General features: G+C 36.6%; 2 protein-coding genes across 2 annotated transcripts; both read left to right on the plus strand.

Annotated features, from left to right (window-relative positions):
* The first annotated feature begins 4,895 nt into the window (after window positions 1-4,895).
* LOC106082992 (diacylglycerol lipase-alpha) lies at window positions 4,896-20,557 on the plus strand. Its single transcript, XM_013245781.2, has 13 exons — window positions 4,896-4,964; window positions 8,182-8,276; window positions 8,351-8,457; window positions 10,628-10,732; window positions 13,399-13,500; window positions 13,575-13,752; window positions 17,340-17,559; window positions 17,846-18,045; window positions 18,115-18,642; window positions 18,710-18,854; window positions 18,966-19,046; window positions 19,119-19,213; window positions 20,158-20,557. The coding sequence occupies exons 2-13, from the start codon at window positions 8,182-8,184 to the stop codon at window positions 20,333-20,335; spliced, it is 2,034 nt and encodes a 677-aa protein (XP_013101235.2). The 5' UTR covers window positions 4,896-4,964; the 3' UTR covers window positions 20,336-20,557.
* Window positions 20,558-21,267: 710 nt separating this feature from the next.
* On the plus strand, window positions 21,268-25,625 carry LOC106082988 (mitochondrial coenzyme A diphosphatase NUDT8). The gene is made up of 2 exons (XM_013245766.2): window positions 21,268-21,604; window positions 21,679-25,625. The coding sequence occupies exons 1-2, from the start codon at window positions 21,321-21,323 to the stop codon at window positions 22,187-22,189; spliced, it is 795 nt and encodes a 264-aa protein (XP_013101220.2). The 5' UTR covers window positions 21,268-21,320; the 3' UTR covers window positions 22,190-25,625.
* The last annotated feature ends 44 nt before the right edge of the window (window positions 25,626-25,669 follow it).

The following is a 25,669-nucleotide window of genomic DNA, read 5'->3' on the forward strand; positions in this document are numbered from 1 at the left end:
AGGATTGCAAATGGGCCATATCGGTTCAGATTTAGATATAGCTCCCATATAACCCGATCTCCCGATTTGACTTCTTAAGCCCTTACAAGCCGCAATTTTTGTCCTATTTCCTTCCAACAACTGTACCAAATACGGTCCAAATCAGTCTCTAACCTGAAGCCATGTAAACCGGTCTCTCGATCATCCTTGTTCGGTTGCTAGAAACTTTAATTTTTGCTGGTTTCACAGAAGTTTGGTATGTAGAACAAAATTATACCCTCAACTAAATTTATTTTGTATACATTTTTAGCAGAATCCATGGTGGTGAGTTCCCAAGCTTCGCCCGGCCGAACTTAGCACGCCCTTACTTGTTAAGATTTGAACTAAATTTAAATAACCAAAAAAAGATGATTGCCATTGTAGCTAATGCTAAATTAATTTATACTATTAGGCTTTGTTTACTGAATAAATTTAAAAATTCTCAATTTTCCAATTTTTTGCAGAAGCATATTTTTAAGAATTTTTTTCTTAAATGGTAGTAAAGTAAGTACTGGAAAATTGGAGGTCTATGTCGCCGAACGCCTGGGTTCATATCCCGGCGTGAACATCAACAAAATTTTAAGCGGTTATCCTCCTACTTCTGCTGGCTACATTCGTAAGGTATCCTGCCATGTTAAAACTTCTCTACCAAGTGGTGTCACTAAGCGGCACGCCGTTCGGACTCGGAATAAAAAAGGAGGCCCTTTCCATTGAGCTTAAACTTTATTGGGAATGCACTCATTGATTTGATAGAAGTATCCCCTGTTCCTTAATGGAATGTTAATGGGAAAAATTAAGTAAGTAAATACTTAACATTGTGTTTAAATAATAAAAAAAAAGTTGTTAATGAAGGGTAAAATATTGCAGTTGAATTGACATAAGGAAAAGTCCAACATGTACTTTAGTTACAGAAACAGAAATGCCTTCAAAATAAAAGCGTACTTAAATGCTTTTATTTTAAACGTACGCTGATATAAACAAGGTATACCATTAGTTAAGCAACTCCGTATGGTATTAAAACAATAGTATCTGGTAGCGATAATATATAAAACGATAAGAACCGTTTGGTACATAATTTGTTACCAAACAGGTATTGCTTTTAATACCAATCTGTTGTTGGTTTTAGTTCCCTACCAAGATTGTTTTAATACCATTCTCGTTATCAATTGAACATTCTACCCCCTTATGAATTTACACAAATACTATTGAAAATAATTTTAATTCCATTCCTTTCGTTTGTGTGTGTTGAACCTCGATTCGTTTCATTCAGCAATTGATACTTTGATTCCCAGAAGTAATAATTGTATGAACACACCAACATACGCTAATGATCTTTCACCACACAAAATACTGTATCAAGTTGTATGATAAAGATATATTCCCTAGAGTTTGGTTTAATATTCATTTTCGTTTCGTTTGCCATGCATTATAGTGTCAGGTTTCGCTAAGCGCTGGGGTAAGCTCGCCGGGCCGAGGATTCTTTAGAAATTTATTGATTGATGAGGCCGAAAAAGAAAGGCAAGAGAGGGCTGGTTTTAAACTTAATCTTTATTGGTATGGGATGACTTGAGGCTACTTATTTTTAGAAGAAAAATAAAGCACAAATCTATTAGGCGTTGACCCAGGCTTCCGAAACAAGTGGGTAGGCGTTCTCCCTGGGATGTCCTGAGATTGGTGATAGAGACATTGGTAAGTACTCTATTTCGTAGGGCCTCTCCCAGAGGGTTCACTGTGGTACTCTTGGGGATGTCGGGAATAGAGGTCTTGGTAAGTACTCTGGTAAGGACTCGGAGAGAGAGCGAGGTTCCATGGTTCTGCGATTGGCAATTCAAGGAGCGGAAACCAAGGGAACGTGCGGTCGATCCGATGGATTTAGGGTTGAATGCTACAACGTGAGATCTTAAGGACAAGGAGGAAAACTACGGCAACGGACCTCAGTAAGTACTGAAGCCAGGACAAGGACGAAAACTACGGCAAGAGACCTTAGTAAGTACTGAAGCCAGGACAAAGAGGAAAACTACGGCAAGAGACCTTAGTAAGTATTCAAGCCAGTATAATGAGCAAAACTGCGGCAGAGACCTTAGTAAGTACTCAAGCCAAGACAATGAGGAAAACTACGGCAAGAGAACTTAGTATGTACTCAAGCAAGGACAAGGAGGAAAACTACGGCAAAAGACCTTAGTAAGTACTCCAGCAAGGACAATGAGGAAAACAACGGCAAGAGACATTAGCAATTGCTGAAGCATGGACAATGAGAGAAACAACGGTAAGGATTCTACAGGATAGCCAGGAAACCGTGGAGAGTATTCCAACAAGCATATGCTAGAATTCTATAGGATAACCAGGAGACCATGGTAAGTACTCCAGCCAGGATATGCTAGGATTCTACAGGATAGCCAGGAGACGGTTGTAAGTACTCCAGCAAGGATATGCTAGGATTCTATAGGGTAGCCAGGAGACCGTGGTAAGTACTCCAGCGAGGATATGCTAGGATTCTACAGTATAGCCAGGAGACCGTGGAAAGTACTCCAGTGAGGATATGATAGGATTCTACAGGGTAGCCAGGAGACCGTGGAAAGTACTCCAGCGAGGACATGCTAGGATTCTACAGGATAGCCAGGGGACCGTGGTAAGTACTCCAGCAAGGTTATGCTAGAATTTTACAGGATAGCCAAGAGACCATGGAAAGTACTCCAGCGAGGATATGCTAGGATTCTACAAGGTAGCCAGCAGCAAAATGAGTATGACAATTTTCGTTGTTGTTGTTGTTGTTGTAGCAGTGTGTTGTACACTGAGATGGCAGCCCTTGCCGATGAAGGACTTCATTGGGTCAATCCGGTAAGTACAACCGGCTGCCTTGGGATTGTCACAGCATGTTTACTTAATTTCTACAGGTTTTGGTGCCTTATCAATTATTTGTTCCCATTTATTTTCCTATTAAGCAAATCTCCATCGTCTAAATGTCATTTGATTTATTTTTTCTGTGAACAATCAGCAATATTCAAAAGAATTTTGTCATTATTTATGTGATGGCTTTTTTAAGGTATAACATCTTCTCAATAATCTTTGACAAGTTTGTACTACTTCTTAATATTTTTCCGTTTAGAATCGATTTGATGTAAATTAGAAGATGTAAATTTAGAAGCATTTAATATCGGAATGCTTCTAACGTAATTGAAAATTAATTAAAGTAAATTTAAAATAATATAATAAAAGTTATTTTTGTTTTTGAAATTAAATCTATTATGTATACCTGAGTTACCACTATTTCACGTCTTTTTCGATATAACTAATAATTACACCCAATAAAGCTTCTAGAGCGCTGGACAAAGGTTAACACCAGTATTCATAAAACTTAATCTATATTTAAAATAGAACCCCGTTTACACTGCTCATTATAAGGCCCACATCAGCTGATTTTGAAAAGGGGAAACAGATGATCGAGCCATTAAATCCGGGTTAAAAGAGCAGTGTAAACGGAGTTTAGGCTTATTTTACAGATTTACTTTATAGAACTGTCAAATAAACCTATTTTAAGGCTTCATTAAGTATTTTGTTTTAGCTTAAGAATGTCTTTGCATGGCAAGTTCACAGATTAATTTGTTCCCTAAAAACTTATTTGAATAATGCTTATGACAAAATTTATATAAGTTATATTATCAACATATATTAGCTAGACAATGACTAACTTGAGGCTTATAATGCTTATGGTCACACCATTCATAAGATAAGTATAATTTGAAATGCGCCAAATTACCTTTGGTGAGGATTTCACATGCTAAACTATTTAATTCTAATTCGTTTTGGATGACGTTGATATACAGAATTTTAGGTCAACCCATTCTGTTGCTCATTTTGATTGCATATATTTTAAACCGGCTCTAAGTTTGGACCAACATTAAAAATACAGGAAGCTAACCTTTTATTGTATATCTTAACCCATGTTGGCAGAATGGATGAAGAAGCTGCAGCAAAGAAGTCTTTTGAAGGCAAACACGGTGGCACACGCAAACCGGGAAGACCAAAAGCCCGATGGAAAGATCAAGTTGTGGGAGACACCTCGAAACTTGGTGTCAGAGATTTTAGAGTGAGCGCAGAAGATCGAGGCGCTTGGAACGCTATTCTACATTCGGCTAGTGGAACAAATATTCTGTCATAGCCAATTAAATAAAATAAAATAATAACCCGGTTGAATATTTCTAATTATGTGCTTTATAAGAAAAGAGGATCGTTTGAAAATGGGTATCACCATGAACAACAATGCATTAGTTTTTGAGTTGGTTAGAATGCCTAAACAAAAGCGTGGGTTCAAATCCCGACGAAGGGCGACAATGCAGCGTATCAAAAAGCTATATTTCGTGTAGAGAATCAGCAAAGATACGAAAAAATCTCGACAATTTTTAAACGAATAAAGATATCTTTATGACGTACGAAATGGAAACGGTCATTGGTGTGAAAATGTGGAAAAATTATTGTGTGGATTATAAAGGCGTCTTAAAACATCTATATTCATGCCGAAAAAAATCCAGATCGGATTATATATGAATACACATACATAGAACGATCTCTCGATTCAAACACTTGGTTTATCTTTTCAGATTTCACTGAAATTGAGAAGTTTGTCAGTTGCTATTTGAAATAGTTCCTTTAACAGATTTGTTGTAGTTATACCAAACATGTTTGCTATTTCTACTTACACATTTCTCCGAGTGTATGGGCAGTAATTGTCAAGGGTTCGCTTCAAGAAAGACTTTATTATTAAAAACCAGATAATAAGATTTCAAGTTTCAACTCATTTCGAATAGAGCAGTTCTAATAAAAACTTGAATTATCTGCCATCAATGCAGCGAAACAGCAAAGATAACCAAAAGAAGCAGTAGTATACTATTTGCAGCCGTAGACTAGAAACGTAGCTTGAACTTGTGCGAAATTAATTCAAAAACAATGTGAGAATATACAAGCATTCTTTGTTGAAGTTAAGAACAAAGTAAAAACAAACATTTTTTTTTTAATTAATGAGAATACATATTTCAAATACAACGAAAGCCTTTGGACAAAGATTGGCTCATTTTTAAAAGGCTTTGATCTTAACAAGCTCTAAATTTACATTTCAGTAGAGCAAATAAAGTACGTTGTACCCAGCGATTCCATTGGAAGGTTAGAAAAGTGACACAAAAAAATGGCATTAGGGGCACTTTATAGTTATAGAGTCCTTAATCGTGCATTGCTTTCCACATGATCTCCGGAATATTTGCTCCCTCTTTAAGACCATGTATGGCCTTTAAAACCACATCGAAGAAGAATTATACATTCTCCATACGGACCATTCTTTGCAATGCTTTTGGAAGAAATAACTGAACATCATATGCATAATTTGAGCTAAATTGAATAAGAATTTTGTTCTACAGCAGCTCAAGATTCGAATCGGTAGTTTGATTTTTAAGTCAGCTTTGTATGAACGTAGCTCGATTTAGCTTACTGCGTTACTCAAAAGATCAATCAAAAGAATAAATTTAAAACAGTTGAAAAATGTATTGCAGTTCAGAAAAAAGCGCTCGTTAGAAAGAGATTGCCTGCACGACTTAGAATGGCATAAAGATTAAGAATGTACATATATACCTTAAAAGATCATAATAGAGGTGGGTATATTAGCTCCTTTTAGGATCGCTCCTTTTAGTTCCCTTCACAAAAGGAACTAGTTCCTTTTATTAGTTCCTTAGGTCCGTTTTCATTTGTGATCCCCTTTTTTTTGATTCCTTCATACAAAGCAAACAAAGTGATTTGAATTTTGTTTTGAACCTTAAAATGAGTATGTTAATTGTAAAAAACATTCCGACTATATATGAAATTGATTTTAAAATTAATTTTTTGTACTTTGTTTTAAACAAGAATTAAGTCTCGATGCTGAATAAAAAACACGAATCGAAGCGCATCAAAACAATTTAGATTTGCTTACAAAAAAAAAACAAAATATGTGGATGCCACCACGTTTCTATATTTGTGCCACCACATTGATTTAATGTGTAATGTGTGTTGTTGTATGAAGCTGAAACATATGGCATGTCATTCAGCTGGTCTACAAATTAACAAAAGGGAGCAAAAGAAAAGTGTACATGCAAAAAAAGGAACTGTGGAACTATAAGGAAAGAGATGGAACTAGTAAGTTCCAATGATCTAGTTCCATGCCGTATGAAGCTGAAAAATATGGCTTGGCAATCAGCTGGTCTACAAATTAACAAAAGGGAACAAAAGAAAAGTGTACATGCAAAAAAAGGAACTATGGAACTATACGAAGGAAAGAGATGGAACTATTGGGTTGTCCAAAAAGTAATTGCGGATTTTTTAAAAGAAAGTAAATGCATTTTTAATAAAACTTAGAATGAACTTTAATCAAATATACTTTTTTTACACTTTTTTTCTAAAGCAAGCTAAAATTAACAGCTGATAACTGATAGAAGAAAGAATGCAATTACAGAGTCACAAGCTGTGAAAAAATTTGTCAACGCCGACTATATGAAAAATCCGCAATTACTTACAATTACTAGCTGCCACATTAACCGATCTCCATATTTGACTTTCTGAACCTCTGGAGGGCGCAATTATTACTCGATTTGCTGATATTGTGGAGGTGGTATTTTTTCTATGGCTTGTAACAGTCATGAGAAGTACGGCCCATATCAAAGAACTGGACAAATGCGATCCATGGTGGAGGGTATATAAGATTCGACCCGGCCGAACTTAGCACGATTTTACTTGTTTTATTCCAAAAAAATTTTAATTTAATTTTTTTTTACTACTTTGTTCGGAGTCGGAATAGAGATAATTTTCTCTACTCCGACTCCGGGCAAAATTGCTCGACTCTTACTCCGCAGCCCTGGTAAAAAGGCTCATGGAAGGCCCCACAATAAAGCTAAACTCCTCTCTTGGAAAGTAATGCTGCCAGATTCCTTAGTTTAAGCTAATTTATTTTTCCACTCCTATCTACTACGTTTCATTCATTTAATTTCAGATTTTCTTTGGACATTGCCAAACAAGTCCAACACAGAGTATTATAACTTGTTTCGATTAAATGCTAATGCAGTTGAAATAGTTTAAACTTATGGGATTTTTGTCATTCCATTTGCATTTTTGATTGTTGCCCATTTAAATTTAAATCGAATTATCGTGTAAATAATTCTGGAAATTTTGAACATATGGATTCCAAAATTGCCTCCAGAGGGTATGGAAAATAGAGAGTAATGCTTGCAAAAACTACAGTTACAAGCAAGGGCTGCCCTTCATCTGCAAGCGTTGCTGTCCGATATCCTTTTGTCGGAGGATTAAGTGTATGATTAAAGTTCAGGTCGGTCAAAGGACAATTTCATTGAAATTGTTAAAAACCCGGTTCAGACATTCATTTACTTCTTACACAGAAAAAATCACTGCAAGAAGAATCCAACAACTTTATTTGTATGTGAATAGAGTTGATGATCAACAATTTTGGTAATTGAATTGATGATTTCATTTGTTGAAATGAGTCTGTTGATACTTGACAGGGAAAATCATTGAAATTTAAAGGATTTTCAACAAATTAGTTTTTTGAGATAGTTTTTGGCAGTCAAGGAAGATTTGTTCAACAAAAACATCTCGGCTCTCACGTGGACCAGCTTCATCAGGAGACAAAGATTTTAACCGAGCCAAGACATTACTACATGCTGTCTAAGCAATAGCTTCTGGGCTTTTTTAGCAGGCAACATCCAAATCATCATCGTGAGGATAGACATCCACCACCCAGAGGTTGATCTACGTGATCCAGAGCAGAGATGGGCAACAACACACAACCGCGCATAAATTGTGAACAATGTCTGCGTGCACTGGAACCTCCCGCACCCCACTCCCTGTAAGGCGGAATGTCGGTCTTCTACTATTCTAGAATAACTAAATAGTTGTCCCAAAATCGTTTGCCGGGTATCCAAGATTTCTTTATTCAGTTTTTAAAGTATTTCTTTTCTTCCATTCATTTACTACTTCAGTTTTTCAAAGTATTTTGTCCTGTTCCACAACGTTTAGAAACTGACACCTGACCTCAACCATGTTGTTGTAGTTTTTATGTGGAACTCGCATATTTTCCTATTCGTTCATTTCCTTAAGGTTTTTCATATAAAATTTCATTTGATTTTGCAGATGCCTGGCCTTGTTGCTTTTCGCAGGCGCTGGCTAATCGCTTCAGATGATCTTGTTGTCCCCGGAGCATTTCTAGTTACCATTCATCTTATATGGTAAGTCCATAAAATAGGTTTAACTATCCTTGATCTGCTTTATGCAAATTGTAAATATGTTCTCTTCTCTACAGTTTAGTTACTCTCACAGTTTCTATAGCCAAATTTGAATATGACAGAAATATTTTGGATACTAAATTACTTTTGTACCATCAAAGAGTTTCTTTAGCTATACTACTTGGTAAGTAAATCTTTTCATATCTTACTATCGTTTACTTTCGCCAAGTAAAAAGAACAGTAATTCAGTTCAGATCAGTTACTTTGATATTTTCTTAAACAGAGGGATATGCATGTGAAGGTTGGTCCAACTTTGATGCATTATATGTAACACTGTGTGCAAAATTTCAGTCAAATCGGACAAAAATTAGGTAAAGAAGTCAAATCGGGAGATAGGTTTATATGGGAGCTATATCAGGTTAAAGACGGATTTGGACCGTACTTGGCACAGTTGTTGGAAGTCAAAACATAACACTATCTGCAAAGTTTTAGCCAAATCGGACAAAAATTAGGGCTTTCAGGGGTTCAAGAAGTCAAATCGGGAGATCGGTCTATATGGGAGCTATATCAGGTAAGACCGTTCTTGGCACACTTGTTGAAAGTCATAACAGAACACTAGGTGCAAAATTTCTGCCGAATCGGATGAAAATTGAGGGTTCCAGGAGCTCAAGAAGTCAAATCGTGAGATCGGTTTATATAGGAGCTGTATCAGGCTATAGATCGATTAAGACCATATTGGACACGTATGTTGAAGGTCATGGGAGAAGCCGTTATACAAAATTTCAGCATCGGATAAGAATTGCGCCCTCTAGAGGCTTTAGGAGTCAAGATCCCAGATCGGCTTACATGGCAACTATATCAGGTTATTTATCGATTTGAATTATATTTATTGCAGTTGTTGGAATTCATCACAAACAACTTCGTGCAAAATTTCAGCCAAATCGGATGAGAATTGCGCCCTCTATTGGCTCAAGAAGTCAAGATCCCAGATCGGTTTTAATGGCAGCTATATCAGGTTATTGATCAATTTGAACCATATTTGACACAGTTGTTGGATATCATAACAAAATACTTCGAGCAAAAATTCATTCAAATCGGATAAGAATTGCGCCATCTAGTGGCTCGAGAAGTCAAGATTCAAGATCGGTTTATATGGCAGCTATATCAGGTTATGGACCGATTAAAAACATACTTAGCACAGTTTTTGGAAGTCATAACAAAGCAACTCATGCAAAAGTTCAGCCGAATCGGTCAAGAATTGTGCCCTCTAGAGGCTCAAGAAGTCAAGACCCCAGATAGGTTTATATGACAGCTATATCAGTTTATGGACCGATTTCAACCATACTCAGCACATTTTTTGGAAGTCATAATAAAGCACCTCATGCAAAATTTCAGTCGAATCGGTCAAGAATTGTGCCCTCTAGTGGTTCAAGAAGTCAAGATCCAAGATCGATTTATATGGCAGCTATATCAAAACATGGACCGCTATAGCCCATTAACAATCCCAACCAACCTACACTTATAAGAAATATTTGTGCTAAATTTCAAGCGTCTAGCTTAACTCCTTCGAAAGTTAGCGTGCTTTCAACAGACAGACGGATCGACTTTAAATATCATGACGATCATGAATATATATACTTTATGGGGTCTTTTAGACGAATATTTCGAGGAGTTACAAACAGAATGACGAAATTAGTATACCCCCATCCTATGGTGGAGGGTATAAAAACCTCGTTTGAAAAAGTCTTTTATAAGTCAACGCCATATTTAATCAGTCAAATTTAGATCCATATTTAATGCTGCAATGGGTTCTATTGGCAGAGCTAGAACTCCAAATTTTGGCATACAGATAAACCACGACAATATAAATTTAATGACAAATAATGACTGCACTGTGTCCAATTAAATAATAGTGTGGGAAATTATCACATACTCTATTTTTCAGTTGACCACAGTGGGTCCATCTTTCTCATGTCTCATATCACCCTCTTTTTAACACTTTAAGGGTCGGCAAGGGCAAAATCTCTGTTTCTAGGAAATATCTTTGTTTCTTCCATACATTGGCGGCCGACAATGGTATTTTTGAAAGGAGCATCTATTGATGAAGCTTGAGATATAAAATTATACACCCACCAATTTTTTACAAATTTAAACACTCCCATTATTTTGGCAAAAGTTTGAATACTGACAGTATGGCAACACTGCATTAAATGGACCTAAACTCATGCTCTTTCTTCTTGTTTTTAACTAATTTTAGAAGGCACAATTTACTTCAAATCTTTATACTTTTTTCTTAAGAACTTAATCATGTAACTTCACATATTTATATTTTTCATTCATTCATATTTTTTAAGTTTCATTATGCATCGAAATGGCAATCTGTGTTATATCAATGAGGGGTACTATAATGGAAACAAATGCTCGTGCTTCCATCAATTTTTGGATATATTCAAAGACTGGTAAGTAACAAAAATTACTTTTTTTAGTTGTTATAAAATAATGGGCGATACAATGGTGCATAAACAGAAAAAAAAATAAATTTCAATCACGAAATTAATTTATCCAATTAATTTTTTAATCATGAAAATAATAACATCAATCACAGTTTTTGAGATAATTGATAATTAAAAAATTTTCAATTAAAAAATTTAATATTCATTTAAAAAATGATTGTACATTTTTGAAATTTCAATCAATTTTTTAATCGATTGACTTATAAAGGACTTTTTAAACAAGGTTTTTATACCCTCCACCATAGGATGGGGGTATACTTATTTTGTCATTCTGTTTGTAACTCCTCGAAATATTCATCTGAGACCCCATAAAGTATATATATTCCATTTTCGAAATAACCAATTAATTTTGTAATAAGATCAATTTAAAATTTAATTGAAAACCTCGCAACCTCGATTTCGATGCAACATGATTCACATATATAAACCTCCTGGAACACATGTTGGAGGTTTATGTTTGGGTCCATGATGACTCCTTAGAAATAAATGACTCCAGAAATGAAACGGAAAATATTGTTTCCCGAATTATAAAAGTAGGCAGTAACTTATGAATTGCATGCAATCCGGAAGTAAATCCTACAGAAAAACATTTAACTTGAGTATGTTTTTATTAGATCGATGCTAAAGAAGTTGTTATGCCCTAAATATGCATATTTTGGTCATTAATAAGATAAGAAATGCGTCTAGAAATTTAAAAGTATAGTGGAAAAACTGTTTGTGGGGGAGTTTTATGTTCTAAATACTGAAAGTATTAATCGAAATTGTCAGCGGCTAGATTTTTTCAAAAACGGACAGTCATAACAGTTCTGGTGGTTTCTACTTCCATTAAAAATTGATTGGAAAAACTTCCTTCCTCTTGCCTTCGCGGCCTCATACAATTGTTGGTCTGTAAAGTGTATAATGAAAAAAAAAAAAACAAATAAAAAGGCGTTAAGTTCGGGTCGAACTTTGGATACCCATCACCTCGGGTATATATGTAAAACATCTTTCGTCATAATCCGGTGAAAAATGTATATTTGAGGCCCCATAGCAGCTATACCGAAATATGGTTCGATTTGGGCCAAATTCGACACGGACATTGGGTGGTCGAATAAGTACAAGTCATTGTTCAATTTTGTAAAACAAAATATTGGTCTTTTTGGTAGCCATATACAAATACAGACCGATCTGAGCCATATACGACACGGATGTGTCAAATTTCACCGAAATCGGATTATAAATGTGCCCTTTATGTCGCCAAATGTGCCCTTAAAATCGAGAGATCGGTCTATATGGCAGTTTTACCCCAATCTGGACCGATCGGGGCCAAATTGCAGAAAGTTGTTGAAGAGCTTAACACAACTCACTGTCCCAAATTTCGAGCGCCATCGGACAATAAATGTGCCTTTTATGGGCCCAAGACCTTAAATCGTGAGATCGGTCTATATGACAGCTTTATCTGAATCTAGACCGATCGGGGCCAAATTAAAGAAGGATGTCCAGCGGCCTAACACAACTCACTGACCCAAATTTCGTCGACATCGGACAATAAATGCGCCTTTATGGGCCCAAAACCTTACATCGAAAGATCGGTTTATATGGCAGCTATATTCAAATCTGTACCGATCTGAACCAAATTGAAGAAGTATGTCGAAGGGCTTAGCTTAACAGTAAATGCGCCTTTTATGGGCCCAAGACCTTAAATCGAAAGATCGGTCTAAATGGCAACTTTATACAAATCTGGACCGATCTGAACCAACTTGAAGAAGTATGTCGAAGGGCTTAACACAACTCACTGTCCCAAATTTTGGCTAAATTGGACAATATGCGCCTTTAATAGGCCCAAGACCTTAAATCGAGAGATCGGTCTATATGGCAGCTATATCCAAAATGGGACCGATCTGGCCCAAATTGAAGAAGGATGTCGAAGGGTCTAACACAACTCACCGTCCCAAATTATGGCTAAATTTGACAATAAATGCGCCTTTTATGGGCCTAAGATCTTAAATCGAGAAATCGGTCTATATAGCAGCTATATCCAAATCTGGTCCGATCTGAGCCAAATTGAAAAAAAAGTCTACTGGCCTAACACAACTCATTGTCTTAAATGTCAGCAAAATCGGATAATAAATGTGGCTCTTAGAGGCCTAAGACCCTAAATCGGCGGATCGGATCTATATGGGGGCTATATCAAGATATAGTTCGAAAGAGCCCATACTCGAACTGCAGGTTATGGACAAAAACTCTCTTTTTAAAGACTGTAGCGTGATTTCAACAGACAGATGGACAGACATGGCTAGATCTTCTTAGATTTTTACGCTGATCAAGAATATATATGGTTTATAGGGTCGGAAATGAATATTTCGATGTGTTGCAAATGGAATGGCAAAATGAATATACCTCCATCCTTCGGTGGTGGGTATAAAAATATTTATATATTGAAATAAATTATAATATAATAATATCTCGAAGTATTGATCCAAAGGAAGAGATGTATAGCTTGACAGTTATGCTTCTGTCAGTCAATATTAAAACACTTAAATTATAGATGGATAATTAAATATTCCAATACCGCTATACCTTAAAGAATTGTTTCTAGGATTGGCTTTGCTATTAATTTTGATTCTTTTCAGCGTTAATGGTTTTCGATATTTCTTGGCTGGTGTTGGGTACTATATGGCTGTTTAAGTTTTATACGGAATCTTCGATAGGCAAACCAAAACAGTTGTTTCTATGTAAGTCGTGGTAATCATTCGGACATTCTTCTAAATTACCTTAGGTAAACTTTTTATTATTCTATGATTTTTAGCCACCATAATCGCTGGTTGGTCTTTAGTATTTCTACTCTTTATCATAGTTTCCAGAAGCCTTGATACCGTGGGAAAAACTTGGGCAAAATTGGAAAAAGAGAAGAAATCTATGGATGTGATTGAATCACATTGTGGAGGTAATGGCTTTACCATAGTGAATGATAATTGGCGCCAAAGGTGAGAAAATGATTACAAAATTCAAAAGTTCCAAACATTAAAATTAAACAAGTAAGAGCGTGCTAAGTTCGGCCGGGTCGAATCTTATATACCCTCCACCATGGATCGATCGCATTTGTCGAGTTCTTTGCGCGGTATATTTCTTAAGGCAAACAAAGAATAATGAATATGAACTGTTATGCTATTAGAGCTATATCAAGTTAAAGTCCGGTTCGGACCATAAATTGGTTGAATGCTGAACATTGTAGAAGTCATTGTGTAATATTTCAGTCCATTCGGATAGGAATTGGGCCTTGTAGGGGCAAAAGAAGCAAAATCGGGGGATCGGTTTATATGGGAGCTGTATTAAGCTATTGATCGATTCAGACTATATTGGACACGTATGTTGAAAGTCATGAGAGAAGCCGTTGTACAAAATTTCTGCCAAATCGGATGAGAATTGCGCCCTCTAGAGGCTCAAGAAGTCAAGATCCCAGATAGGTTTATGGGGCAGATATATCAGGTTACGTTCGGGTTTGCGTCATATTTAGCACAGTTATTATAATACTAAATTATAATAATAAATTTCAACCAAATCGGATGAGAATTGCGCCCTCCAGCGGCCCAAGAAGTCAAGATCCAAGATCGCTTTATATGGCAGCCATACCAGATTATGAACCGATTTGAATCATACTTAGCATAGTTGTTAGAAGTCATAACAAAACACCTCATGGAAAATTTCAGTCAAATCGGACGAGAACTGCGCCCACTAGAGGCTTAAGAAGTCAAGACCCAAGTTCGGCAACTATATCAGGTTATGGCAGTTATATCAGGTTATGAATCGATTTGAACCATATTTAGCACAGTTGTTGGAAGTGATACCAAAACACCACGTTCAAAATTTTCATGGACCGATTTGGCTCATTTATAATCCCAACCGACCTACACTAATAAAAAGTATTTGTGCAAAATTTCAAGCGCATAGCTTTACACCTTCGAAAGTTAGCATGCTTTATACAGACGGACAGACGGACGGACGGACATGGCTAGATCGACTTAAAATGACATGACGATCAAGAATATATATACTTTTCTTTATATATTTCGAGGTGTTACATACAGAATGACGAAATTAGTATACCCCCATCCTATGGTGAAGGGTATAAAAATAACTTAAGAAAATATAAATTTAAAAGTTACATGCGAAGCATTAATTGAAAAGAGAAAATTTTAAATTACACCGCTAAAATAATAGTTGTGGAAACTTTCAAGATTTGTTAAAATTTTAAAGAAAAATTTCCTTTGTCGAAGGATTTTTTTAATTGACATCAAGTAAATTTATTTTAAATTTTAGTATAATAATGCCTAACTTGGCGTTTTAATAACGAAAGATAAAATTCGTTCAATGTTGAAATAAATATCATTAAATATTAGAAAATTGACTTTGGGAAAAGGATTACAAAGATCATCTTGGAACTTCTCTGCCTGTTTGGAACTTGTAATTTTTTTAAAAAAACCGGCGAATGGGTTTCAGATTGTTGCAGCAAAGTTTTGCATCCGTCAAATCGTCTAGTGAAAGTGAAAAACGTACGATCTGATACTGCCCGGGGGCTAGAATTCCAAAAACTGCAAAACCAACAAATGGTCCCATGTTGGAAGAAATCACTCCTTTCTCCAGATTATAAAAATGGCAAACTATTGCCTGTGACATGCAAACTGCCGCAAGCACCGGACGCCCCCTCCAAGGAATCTATGGTACAACATTTACTTTAAATGGCCATTACAGAACATTTGTTCCATTAGCTGAACGAAGTAATGATTTCCATGCGCCACGATTTTTGGCGCTCCCTGCAATCTCCAACAAGTTTCGAGATGTCTTTCAACATAGGAGTTTTGGTCTTCTCCATTTGCGTATGCCTTTATGAATGCCTTAAAAAAACTTCTTAGCTCGATCTTCATCACTTATTTGGACAACAAAACCAAGCCAAGTAAGATTTGTACTCGACGAAATTCCAGTAAAAATTTGCCGGAGATTTAGAGCCATTTTACTCTCTTTAAAAAATTCGCAAGCAAAGCCATTCGTAGTATCCGTGATCCCCGTGTCGCTGGATAGCGATCACAATTTACTGTGCACTAAGCTACAAATGTCATGCGTGGCGCCAAGTCGCGCAAGGTTCTGGTCCCAGACGGAATCTCAACACTGATGCTGAAGAATCTCGATCAACATGGATTCGAGTACCTTACAACTGTCCTCAGCCTGTCTAAACACTATTATAGTACCTGGAACTTAACACTACTGAAACCTGAAAAGGACACAAGCAAGGGGAAGTTGTACAGGCCGATCTGTCTTCTTTCATCAGTAGCTAAGACGTATGAGGGACTACTCGTCCACATCCTTCCGTTGGACAATTTCCATTCGCCGAGTAAAAAAAAATAGTGTAAATAAGTCTACCAATTGTGAACGGATACAAATATCTTCTTCTTAAAGTAGTTGCATTCCTATGCAGTAGTTGTAGTCCTATGCATGCACATCGAAGGCTGCATAGGACTACAACTACTTTACACGCCATCACCGTACACAAAAGTAGAAATAACGTTCTCAAGTCCCTTGTCGGCAGCACTTGGTGTGCTCTAGACACTGTGTTTTCATTGAAGATATCTGTATCCGTTCACAATTGGTAGACTTATTTACACTATTTTTTTTCAATCCCACTGTGCGTTACTTTTAACTGCCCAGCCCAGACCTACTAAATACCAGACAGCATCTTCTCTTCTTAACAAATTCAAAGGAACGGTGTTGGTTTCATCGTAGCTCTCTGATGAGAATGACTCCATCAAAACACTTAAGAAACCAAACGTTTCTTGGTGTCTGGAAGGATACAATGTTTTAATTTTTCAAGATTTTCCAAATAATTCCGCAAATTTTGCACCTTCCTTCTAATGTAGAACAACTGACATGAGATAAAATTACAACTTCATTTGACGAGTTTTCTTTACCTAAACACTAGCTGCTGCCTTGAATTTTCATTAAAAGTAAATAAAAATTAAACAAATTTAATAATAACCAATAAACAATATTTTTTTACTTACCTCTTTCTTTTTGATCCATTTTGGTATTAGCTTTTGTATTTTCATGTAATGGCTGCTTTTGGTAAAACAGCTGACCTTTGCAAAACATCTGTTTAAAGTTGCAAATTTCTGCTGGTAAAAAAGTCCAGGTAAAAATTTGCAGGTTCTCTATTTTCGAACTGTCAAAATTTGCTCTCTCTCTCGCGATCTCTTCTGTTGGCAAATAAAGTATGCGCACGACTTCCAGTAAAAATTTGTGCAAATTTGCACAAATTTTTGAGTTCTGAACACAACTATTAGTGTGTAAACATGTACGTAAACAACTGATAAATTGGTTGGTGCCATAGTAATTTTTATATGTAAATGGCAACATTTTGGCCAAAGAAACACAAAAAAATCAAACCACAAAAAAAACGATTTTGGGAAATGTTTCCCCCAAAAAACGTAGTACCAGCCTATAGTTACAATCAGAAGATATTTATTTCAATTATAAGAATAAATTCCGCATATAAATTATTTTTATTTTTTTCCATTCACAGAAAGGTGATGCGAGCATATGAGGATCGTTGGGTCCAATTTACGCGTTCACTGTTTCGGTTAGTTGGCTCCTCGGAACAGAAAAACAACTATATCAACGATGTGGCAAGAATGACAAGTGACTTGTATTGTGGGAATGATATTGTTCCGTCGGATGTAATTGCCGGCTTTTTAGTATTGAGGAAATTTCAACAGTTACAAAGGGAAGCTGCAGTGCGACAGGTTATTGAATGATGTTTCGAAAAGGGACACTCAAAGAATAATTTTGTTAGTTAAAAATCTCTAGACGATTTTTTGTCTGCCTCAAAAGGGAAATGCTATCCTGCTATCCATGAAATACCAAAAATATGCAGCACAGCCATAGCAAACATAAGTAAATCAAAAGATCAGCTTTCCCCTTACAGTTAAATCAACAAACCCTTTTTTGTATTTTAACTAATTAAATTATCTGAGTGTACAGTACACTCAAGTGAAATTTTTTAATTAACTTTTCTTTTTCCATTAACAGAGAAAAAACGGAACATTGGAATTCTTAAGTGGTATTCCCATAACAGAACACACCCAGTTTATGGAAATCAATGACGCAAACAATAGTGACTTCTTTCAAGCAATTTACCGTTATATGCAGTTTGCAGCTGCTGTATATGGCTGTCGAATGTACTGCCAAGACAATCCATCCAAGATATGCTCTCTGGTTCCGGATTTGAAGTATGATACCATTGACACTTATGAGACCCTTTCACTACTTTACTAATTTCATTGTCATCCTGGTTTCAGATGTTGTGGACGTTGCTCGGCGTCTGCCGTCCCAGAGGCAGAAGTTTTTGAAGACAATTGCTGTTATGGCAACTATGCTGCCGTGAAGAAAACCTTGCCAATCGATGGCATCGAAATCGTTTATGCATCCTTTCATGTGGATGTGGGAGAAATTCCATTTTTTATAGCCATTGATTATACACGGAAAAAGATTGTGATTAGCATACGGGGAACTTGGGATTTGAGAGATTTTCTCATCAGCTTCAATTTCTGGCCTGAGGTTATACCACTAAATCCGCCTCGCGATGATTGGCTGGGGGCGAAGGGTTTTGTTAAGGCTGCAGTTTATATCAAGAACCAATTGGAAGAGAAGAGCCTGTTACAAATGGCATTTAACAAAAACACTGAAAGGAATACCCATACATTTGAATTGTTAGTTGTGGGACATTCAATGGGAGCCGGAGTGGCGACTATATTGGCGATTCTTCTTAAACCCAGTTATCCCTCACTACAGAGTATTAACTACAGTTCACCTGGATCTTTACTAAGGTGAACAATTACTTGTCTAACGCACTAAAATGTTTAAGTACTTATCTACTTTTCTTATGCCAACTAGCATGGCGGCCATGGAATATTCGAAGACATTCATTACCACAATTTGTATGGGCAAGGATTTCTACATTCATCTGGGTGGACAATATCAAATCAGCCTGCTATGTGCTGATGTGGAGAACGCGCTTCAACATAGTATCGATCCAAAGGTTGGCATTTGTCTAAAGACGACAATAAAGTGTTCACATCTGTATTTTTTTATGAAAAGTTGGGCCCAGCAAAACTAATGTCGTTTTCACATGTTTTTATATATGTTTCAGTGGAAGACCATTCTTTGTCCAAATGCAAAATCCTTCGCGGAAGTGTATGGCAATGATATAGAACTTAACAAATACCAACAGGTTGTACTTAGTTTACTTGTAAAATATTCAAATAAATACCAACTTGTTCTTGGTATCGTCCGTTTTTTATAGGCACGCATGAAGGCGCGTTCACGCATCACATATCAACCAATGTATCCACCTGGACGTATCCTACACATTGTTCGTCAACATTCAAAGGATACTAAGTAAGTAAAGCCTATATTCAAATACATTTTACCCATAAATTAATAAAAGCGTGGTAAGTTATTGACTTGAGCGCTTAAGATGTAAGATAAGATATGTGGACCTAAAATTCGTGGGATTCCACCCAAAATGCTAAAATTGGTATTTATTGCGATTCATTTTAAATATGTACATTAGGCCGGGTTGATTTGCATGGATGAAAAATGAAAATCGTATAGCAAAAACGTAAACTACATTCAATTCTAAGAAGTTTCTCCGAAGAAACCATGCATCTAAAACAAAACAATTATCCCCGCCTCTAAATTTAAAAAAATAAAATTTTTCAAATTTAAAAAAAAAAAAAATTCCGAATCCTGCCGAGAAGACATTTTAATATTCTTCTCGGCAGGATTCGGACCCAAAGGCGGACATGTGCTACGGTTGCCTCCAATTTTTAGCTCATGTTGTTGTTGTATGTTGTTGTTGTAGCAGTGTGTTATACACTGAGGCGGCAGCCCTTGCCGATGAAGAACTCCATCGGGTCAATCCGGTACGTACAACCGGCTGCCATGGGATTGATTTTTAGCTCATAACCTCTTTGTGTGGTTTTCATTTGTATTAAAGTTATAGCGATTGGAAAATTATTTTGTTGAAAAGTATGAACCCTACATTAAACGGAACTAAAATCATGGTCTCTCTTTTAGTTTTTACACGTACTATAACATATAGAAATTATGTGAGCATTTGTTTTTTAAGTGGTTTTTTCCAGAGAATGCCTCATATGTCAAGTGCGTACTGTTGCCTTTTCTCAATGTGTAAATGAAGCACGCAGCTTTCTCATGATCAAAATTTCTTCCAAATATTTTTTCAAAATATGTCAATAACTTCAGTCAGCTTTTTTAGATTTTTTTTTGTGGATAGATGGATGTAAATTAATAGCAAATTGATTTCTCTGCCATTATTTTAGAAAAAGTCGTAAACCCGTCTTTCGTGCTATATGGACCAATAATACTGATTATGCTGAAACGCCGGTATCACCTGTATTAGTGCCGGATCACATGCCGAAAAATTTGATGTCAGCACTTAAGAAAATTGCATGCAATGCAGAAAAATGCAGGGTGGAGCCCAAGTCGGATTCATCTTGATGATTTCGTTCTTGGGCTGTGATAGTAAGATTATTTCATAATGTTTTATTATTCACTACAAAAAAGTTTGTAGTATTGGCAATAAGACTTTTTGGTCAAAAGGTAAGATAATACATTTGAACATTTGATGCCTTTCAAAAACCAAGTCTTAATTGCAATAATTACAATAAAAAATACCACAACCTTTTGCACCATTCTGCTAAAAAAAACTATAATAAAAAAACGCGAATATTGTCATCACTGGTCAACACTTGTTGTTGTTAATGTCCAACTAGTCATCAGCTGTTGCCAAATGTAATAGGTGTGGTCGCTTACTTTTCTATTAAAAAATTGCCAGTAAAAATTTGCGAGAGAGTAAGAACAGCCCTTATTCTCTTTTGCAATTTATTTGAATTTAACAGATGGTTTCAATGAAACAGCTGTTTGATGCTGCAAATTTCTGCTGGGAAGTGCTTGCAAGCTCTCAAGTATGAAAGCGCGCAACGTTTTAAGAGTTTGGTAATTGAGAGCTTGTACATTTCTACTAGAGCTTCTTTTCCCAGTAGAAATACGCAGCATCGAACAGCTGTTTTTTTTTAATTTGCTCATTTATTAGTCAAGTCGTTAGACCATATATGACTAAAACACTTCAAAATTAACAATTCACAAAAGTTTTCTTAAAAATAAATCAGGAATTAAATACTACTCAAAAATAGTTAATCTCATAAATTTAACTAATATTACCAAAAATAATTTATAGTACATTTAATAAAAGTTAACATTAAAATTTCTCTTAAAAAATAAGTCAGGAATTAAATACTACTCAACTACTACTACTGTTTTATGAAAACCAGTTGTTTAATTCCAATAAATAACAAAAGAAACTAAAAGCTCTTTTTACTCTCCTGCAAATTTCTACTCGAAAAGTTTGCGAACAGACCTAATAATTATTACGTCAACACATTCACCTGGTTTTTTGTTTTACGGGAGGCAGAGGAGCCAAGATATGTTGTTTTTCCTAAAAGGAAAACAACAGCCTGTTGTAAGCCTTCTGAATAAACTTTTGCAAAGAAGTGGACCTCGATTATCCCATTTAAACGCTGGCGGAAATGGACATTCAACAAATGCTGATTATGACAAAGATCCACAAATTTTATTGTCCGACGAAAATCGTCAGCGATGCTTAGAGAAAATGAAGAAAGCTGCTCCAGCTGGAGCTCAACTCAAGGGCAAGGAGAGGGAAAAGTCTTTTGCCTCAGTACTAATTGCGATATGCACAGACGACAAAGGGTATGTAGTTCTTAATGCATGTATACATTAAGTTGCAGAATACAAAGGTCATAATGCTTTTATAAATACTCCAGAGGCAAACCTTCAATACTGTATACAAGACGATCACGATTGTTAAGACGACACATGCGGCAAATTTCATTTCCTGGAGGTATTAAAGATGACAACGAAGACTTCGTGGCGTGTGCCTTAAGAGAAACTGAGGAAGAAATCGGTCTTTCACCGGGTCGTGTAGATGTTTGGGGTTGTGGGAATTTGATGAAACCACCACATACAGCCGCCATTATGCCTGTGATAGGGGTAGTGCATAATTTTAATGAGGCTGAATTGAAATTGAACACGGACGAAGTGGAGGAGGCTTTCGCCATTCCCATAAGCCTGCTAGCTAAACCAGAAACATTGCACTACACACAATTTAAAAGCGGATATTCGGCACCAGTCTTTATTGTGGGCGATAAAAAGATATGGGGCATTACTGGATTCCTAACCAATACGTTTCTCAACAGTTTTCTTCCAACTGAATATAATCATATAAAAAATCGTGTCAAGTATATCAGGCCAATCAAAGCTCCTAGTATGACGTGATATAAATGCAATATTTATTACAATTTGTTCATAGCTTTTTTGTTATTATTGAATACAGAAGATGTATTGTAAAAATCTTCTAAAGAAATGTTTTCTATTATTTTTATATACGTTAAGTTAAATGTAGGTACAAGAAGATATTATAGAGTTTATGACGATAAATGCCTGGTTTCGTATCCTGGCGGGAATTTCAAAAAAAAAAAAAAAAAATGTTTTAATCTATAAAATGAAGGTCCGTTATCAATAAGTGGAGTCGAAGTGGAGGCTAAACTTTCCGACTGTTGGACCAAATATGTCTTCCTTCCCTATGTTCCTATTAAAATCTCCCAGAACGATTTAAATATCATGGGCGGGGCAGCGGTCATAGTCTCTCTCTAGGCGCTCGTAGAAAATATCCTTGGTCTGCTCGTCCTTGTCTTCCGTCGAGCTATGGGCAGAAATAAAACTGATGTTGAAGAATTTGAATTTTATGCGGATTGTGGCTAGCCTCTCATCCACCGGAGTAAAGTCTGCAGACAAGGTGTTTCAGTCTCCGACTACAAATCCACAAATCCACAGCCAAATTCATGCCTTGTGTTATGGCAGCTATAGTCAAGTTCGTCACCGTTTGGTGTTGTAGTGACGCCATTCCCAGTCAATCGCACTTCCTGTAAGGCGGTAATAACTGATTAACAACAAATTAACTGATTAATTAACAAATTATGGTCCGTTTTTCGTTTCGTGGGTTGTTAACGTTGGGGGTGCGTTTTTACTATTCCTTTGTTTTTCATAATAGTTCTCACATTTTTCCGGGGAGCGCAACTACTCCGCATAAAAACAGAGTTTTCCACCATCCGCGACCTGTACAATATGGGACTCAAATTAAAGGTACTCGGGAGTAGATGACGAATATGGTGAGAAACTAGGAATAGGCTTTATAATTTGTTGATAACGGAAGGGGCGGAGGGTCCACCGTTACCCCAAAAACACCACCCAAAATCAAAAGTGGACCGATAAGGACAATATGGGTATCAAATGAAACGTATGCGGGAGTAGATAATGAGTCTGGCATTTAAATTCATGTCGAAGTATAGGGGGTCACCCCACCCCCACAAAAACGCCCAAAATGGGCACATTAGCCAATCAAGGATATATGAAAAACGGCAGATCCGATTTTGTCGAAATTTTCGCATATTGTGTAGGTTGGTTTGGAAGGAAACATTGGCTATATAATTTTCGATATCGGACGGGGGAGGGTCCCCCTTATGCCAAAACACAACCCAAAATCAAAAGTGGACCCATCGGGACAATATAGGTATCAAATGAAAGGTATTGGAGAGTAGAATACGAATATGGTATTAACATTTGAGTCTAAGTACCCATCGGGTCGCCCCAACCCCAAAACTCCCCCCAAGCAGACATATTGGACGTTCAAATTAAAGGTATTCGGAAGCAGATTTCAAATATGGCATATAAAATCAGATCGAAGTATAAGGGGTCAAGCCACCCCTCAAAAACGCCATTAGACCAATTATGACTATATGATACTTGGCTGAACCGATTTTCATAGATTATATAGGCTATATAATTTTTAGAAATCGGGTGGAGGCGGACCCTCCTTCTTACCCCAAAAACGCCTCCCATTCCCGAAAGTGGTCCAATAGGCACGACATGTATGTTTTTAAAATTTGGGCCCAAGTACCCAGCGGGCCTCCCCAACCAAATGAAAAGTATTAGGCAGTAGATTACAAATATGGCATAAAACATTAGGTCCAAGTAATGGAAGGTCGCCCACCCCCAAATACCTCCAAATGGGCATATTAGCCGACCATGGCTATATGGGTCCAAATGAAAGGTATTTGGGAGTAGATTACGAATATGGCAATAATATTTGCGTTCAAGGCTCTTAAAGATACGACAAATGGGTTATTTGACCCATTATGACAATATGGGACTCATATGAAAGGTATTTGAGAGTAGAAAACAAATTTGATACCCCATTTTGGAGCCAGTTTTTTGGGGTACGCCCTAAAGCAACCCCTAAACTGAACTTCATTTCCGTTGGGAATAAAGAATGAATTTGATATCTATTTTCAATGCAAATTGACCAAAATAACCTCCAAACGGTTCATGTTTACCGGCCATGGCAATATGGAGCTCAAATTAAAGGGATTTGGAAGTGCAGTACGAATTTGATATCCATATTTGAGTCGAAATGGCTGAGGTGCCATCCCTCCCCTAAAGATGACTCTCATTACCCTTAATTTTTAAAAACACCAGGAACCGAGCAGGAAAAACTTCTCACACATCAATGAGTGCTTTCCGATTCAAGTTTAAACTCAATGATAAGGGACCTTTTTTTATAGCCGAGTCCGAACGGCGTCCCGCAGTGCGACACCTCTTTTGGCAACATTTTTTGAATTACCATGCATGGCATTGTGCCTAGCAAATGTCGCCAACATTAAGAGGAGAGAACCACCGCTTTGACCGATGTTCACGCCAGGATTCAAACGCGTTCAGCGCCATAGGCTACAATGGCACGAATTCGATATCCGCATTCAGGACGCAGTGTCCCCACCCTAAAAAGATATTTGAGAGTTAAAGAAGGCGCAGCGGAGGGGGCTAGGTTCCCAATAAAACACATGAGTTTCTAAACTTAACGTTTGGCGCCAATATCAAATAATAGGAACTTTTTTGAATTTTGTAGGGCAAGTCAGAACCAATTTACTCCAGTTATTTATTTTAAGAAGACAGTTTGTTAAAAACATATTTTCGTATCTAAAAAACAACAATTACATATTTTCATGCTTGCAATATAGAAGCCAACAGAGAGATATAGATGGCAATTCAAATATTGAATTTTCAATTCAAATATTTAAAAGCATTGAAAGCACAACCGTGCAAAATTTGAGTTCAGTAGAAAGTTTTAATAGCCGATAGGGTGGGTTTTGGTTTCATTAAAAGCCAATTGTTATTATCATTGCGTAAACAAAAAGCAATGGAGGCCGCCGTAGCGTAAAGGTTAGCATGTCCGCCTATGACGCTAAACGCCAGGAATCTACAAACAATTTTCAGCGATGGTTATCCGTCTTAAAGCTTGATACATCTGTGAGGTACTATGACATGTTTAAACTTGTCCCCAAAGAGATGTCGCACCGTTACACGCCGTTCGGACTCGGGTATAAAAAGGAGCTTAAACTTGAATAGGATGGCACTCATTGATATGTGAGCAAATTTACATTTGCTAAAACAAGCCATAATAAATTCCTTGTGGTGAAAATCGTATTTGGATTTATTGAAAAAAAATTTTGAGAACACATCAGTATGTGTCAAATGGATGACGGCCATATTACTTCCGCTCAGAAAATTTTCGGAATGCATGATCATTCCAAATGGAATAGAACGAAGCTTTTGTCGAAATAATCACAAAGACGTGGCCAATATGAAAATTAACTTTTTATTTCTAGTCGGTCTTACTATGTAAACTATGAACAAACAACA

Source organism: Stomoxys calcitrans, chromosome 4 (genome assembly GCF_963082655.1).
Source record: "Stomoxys calcitrans chromosome 4, idStoCalc2.1, whole genome shotgun sequence".
NCBI classification, from domain to species: Eukaryota; Metazoa; Arthropoda; class Insecta; order Diptera; family Muscidae; genus Stomoxys; species Stomoxys calcitrans.

Coding starts and splice junctions, on each gene's coding strand:
- LOC106082992 (XM_013245781.2), top strand. CDS start 8,182: ATGCCTGGCCTTGTTGCTTTTCGCAGGCGCTGGCTAATCGCTTCAGAT. Junction 8,277..8,350: donor GTTACCATTCATCTTATATG/GTAAGTCCATAA, acceptor TCTTCTCTACAG/TTTAGTTACTCTCACAGTTT. Junction 17,560..17,845: donor GGGAAGCTGCAGTGCGACAG/GTTATTGAATGA, acceptor TTCCATTAACAG/AGAAAAAACGGAACATTGGA.
- LOC106082988 (XM_013245766.2), top strand. CDS start 21,321: ATGTTGTTTTTCCTAAAAGGAAAACAACAGCCTGTTGTAAGCCTTCTG. Junction 21,605..21,678: donor ATATGCACAGACGACAAAGG/GTATGTAGTTCT, acceptor TAAATACTCCAG/AGGCAAACCTTCAATACTGT.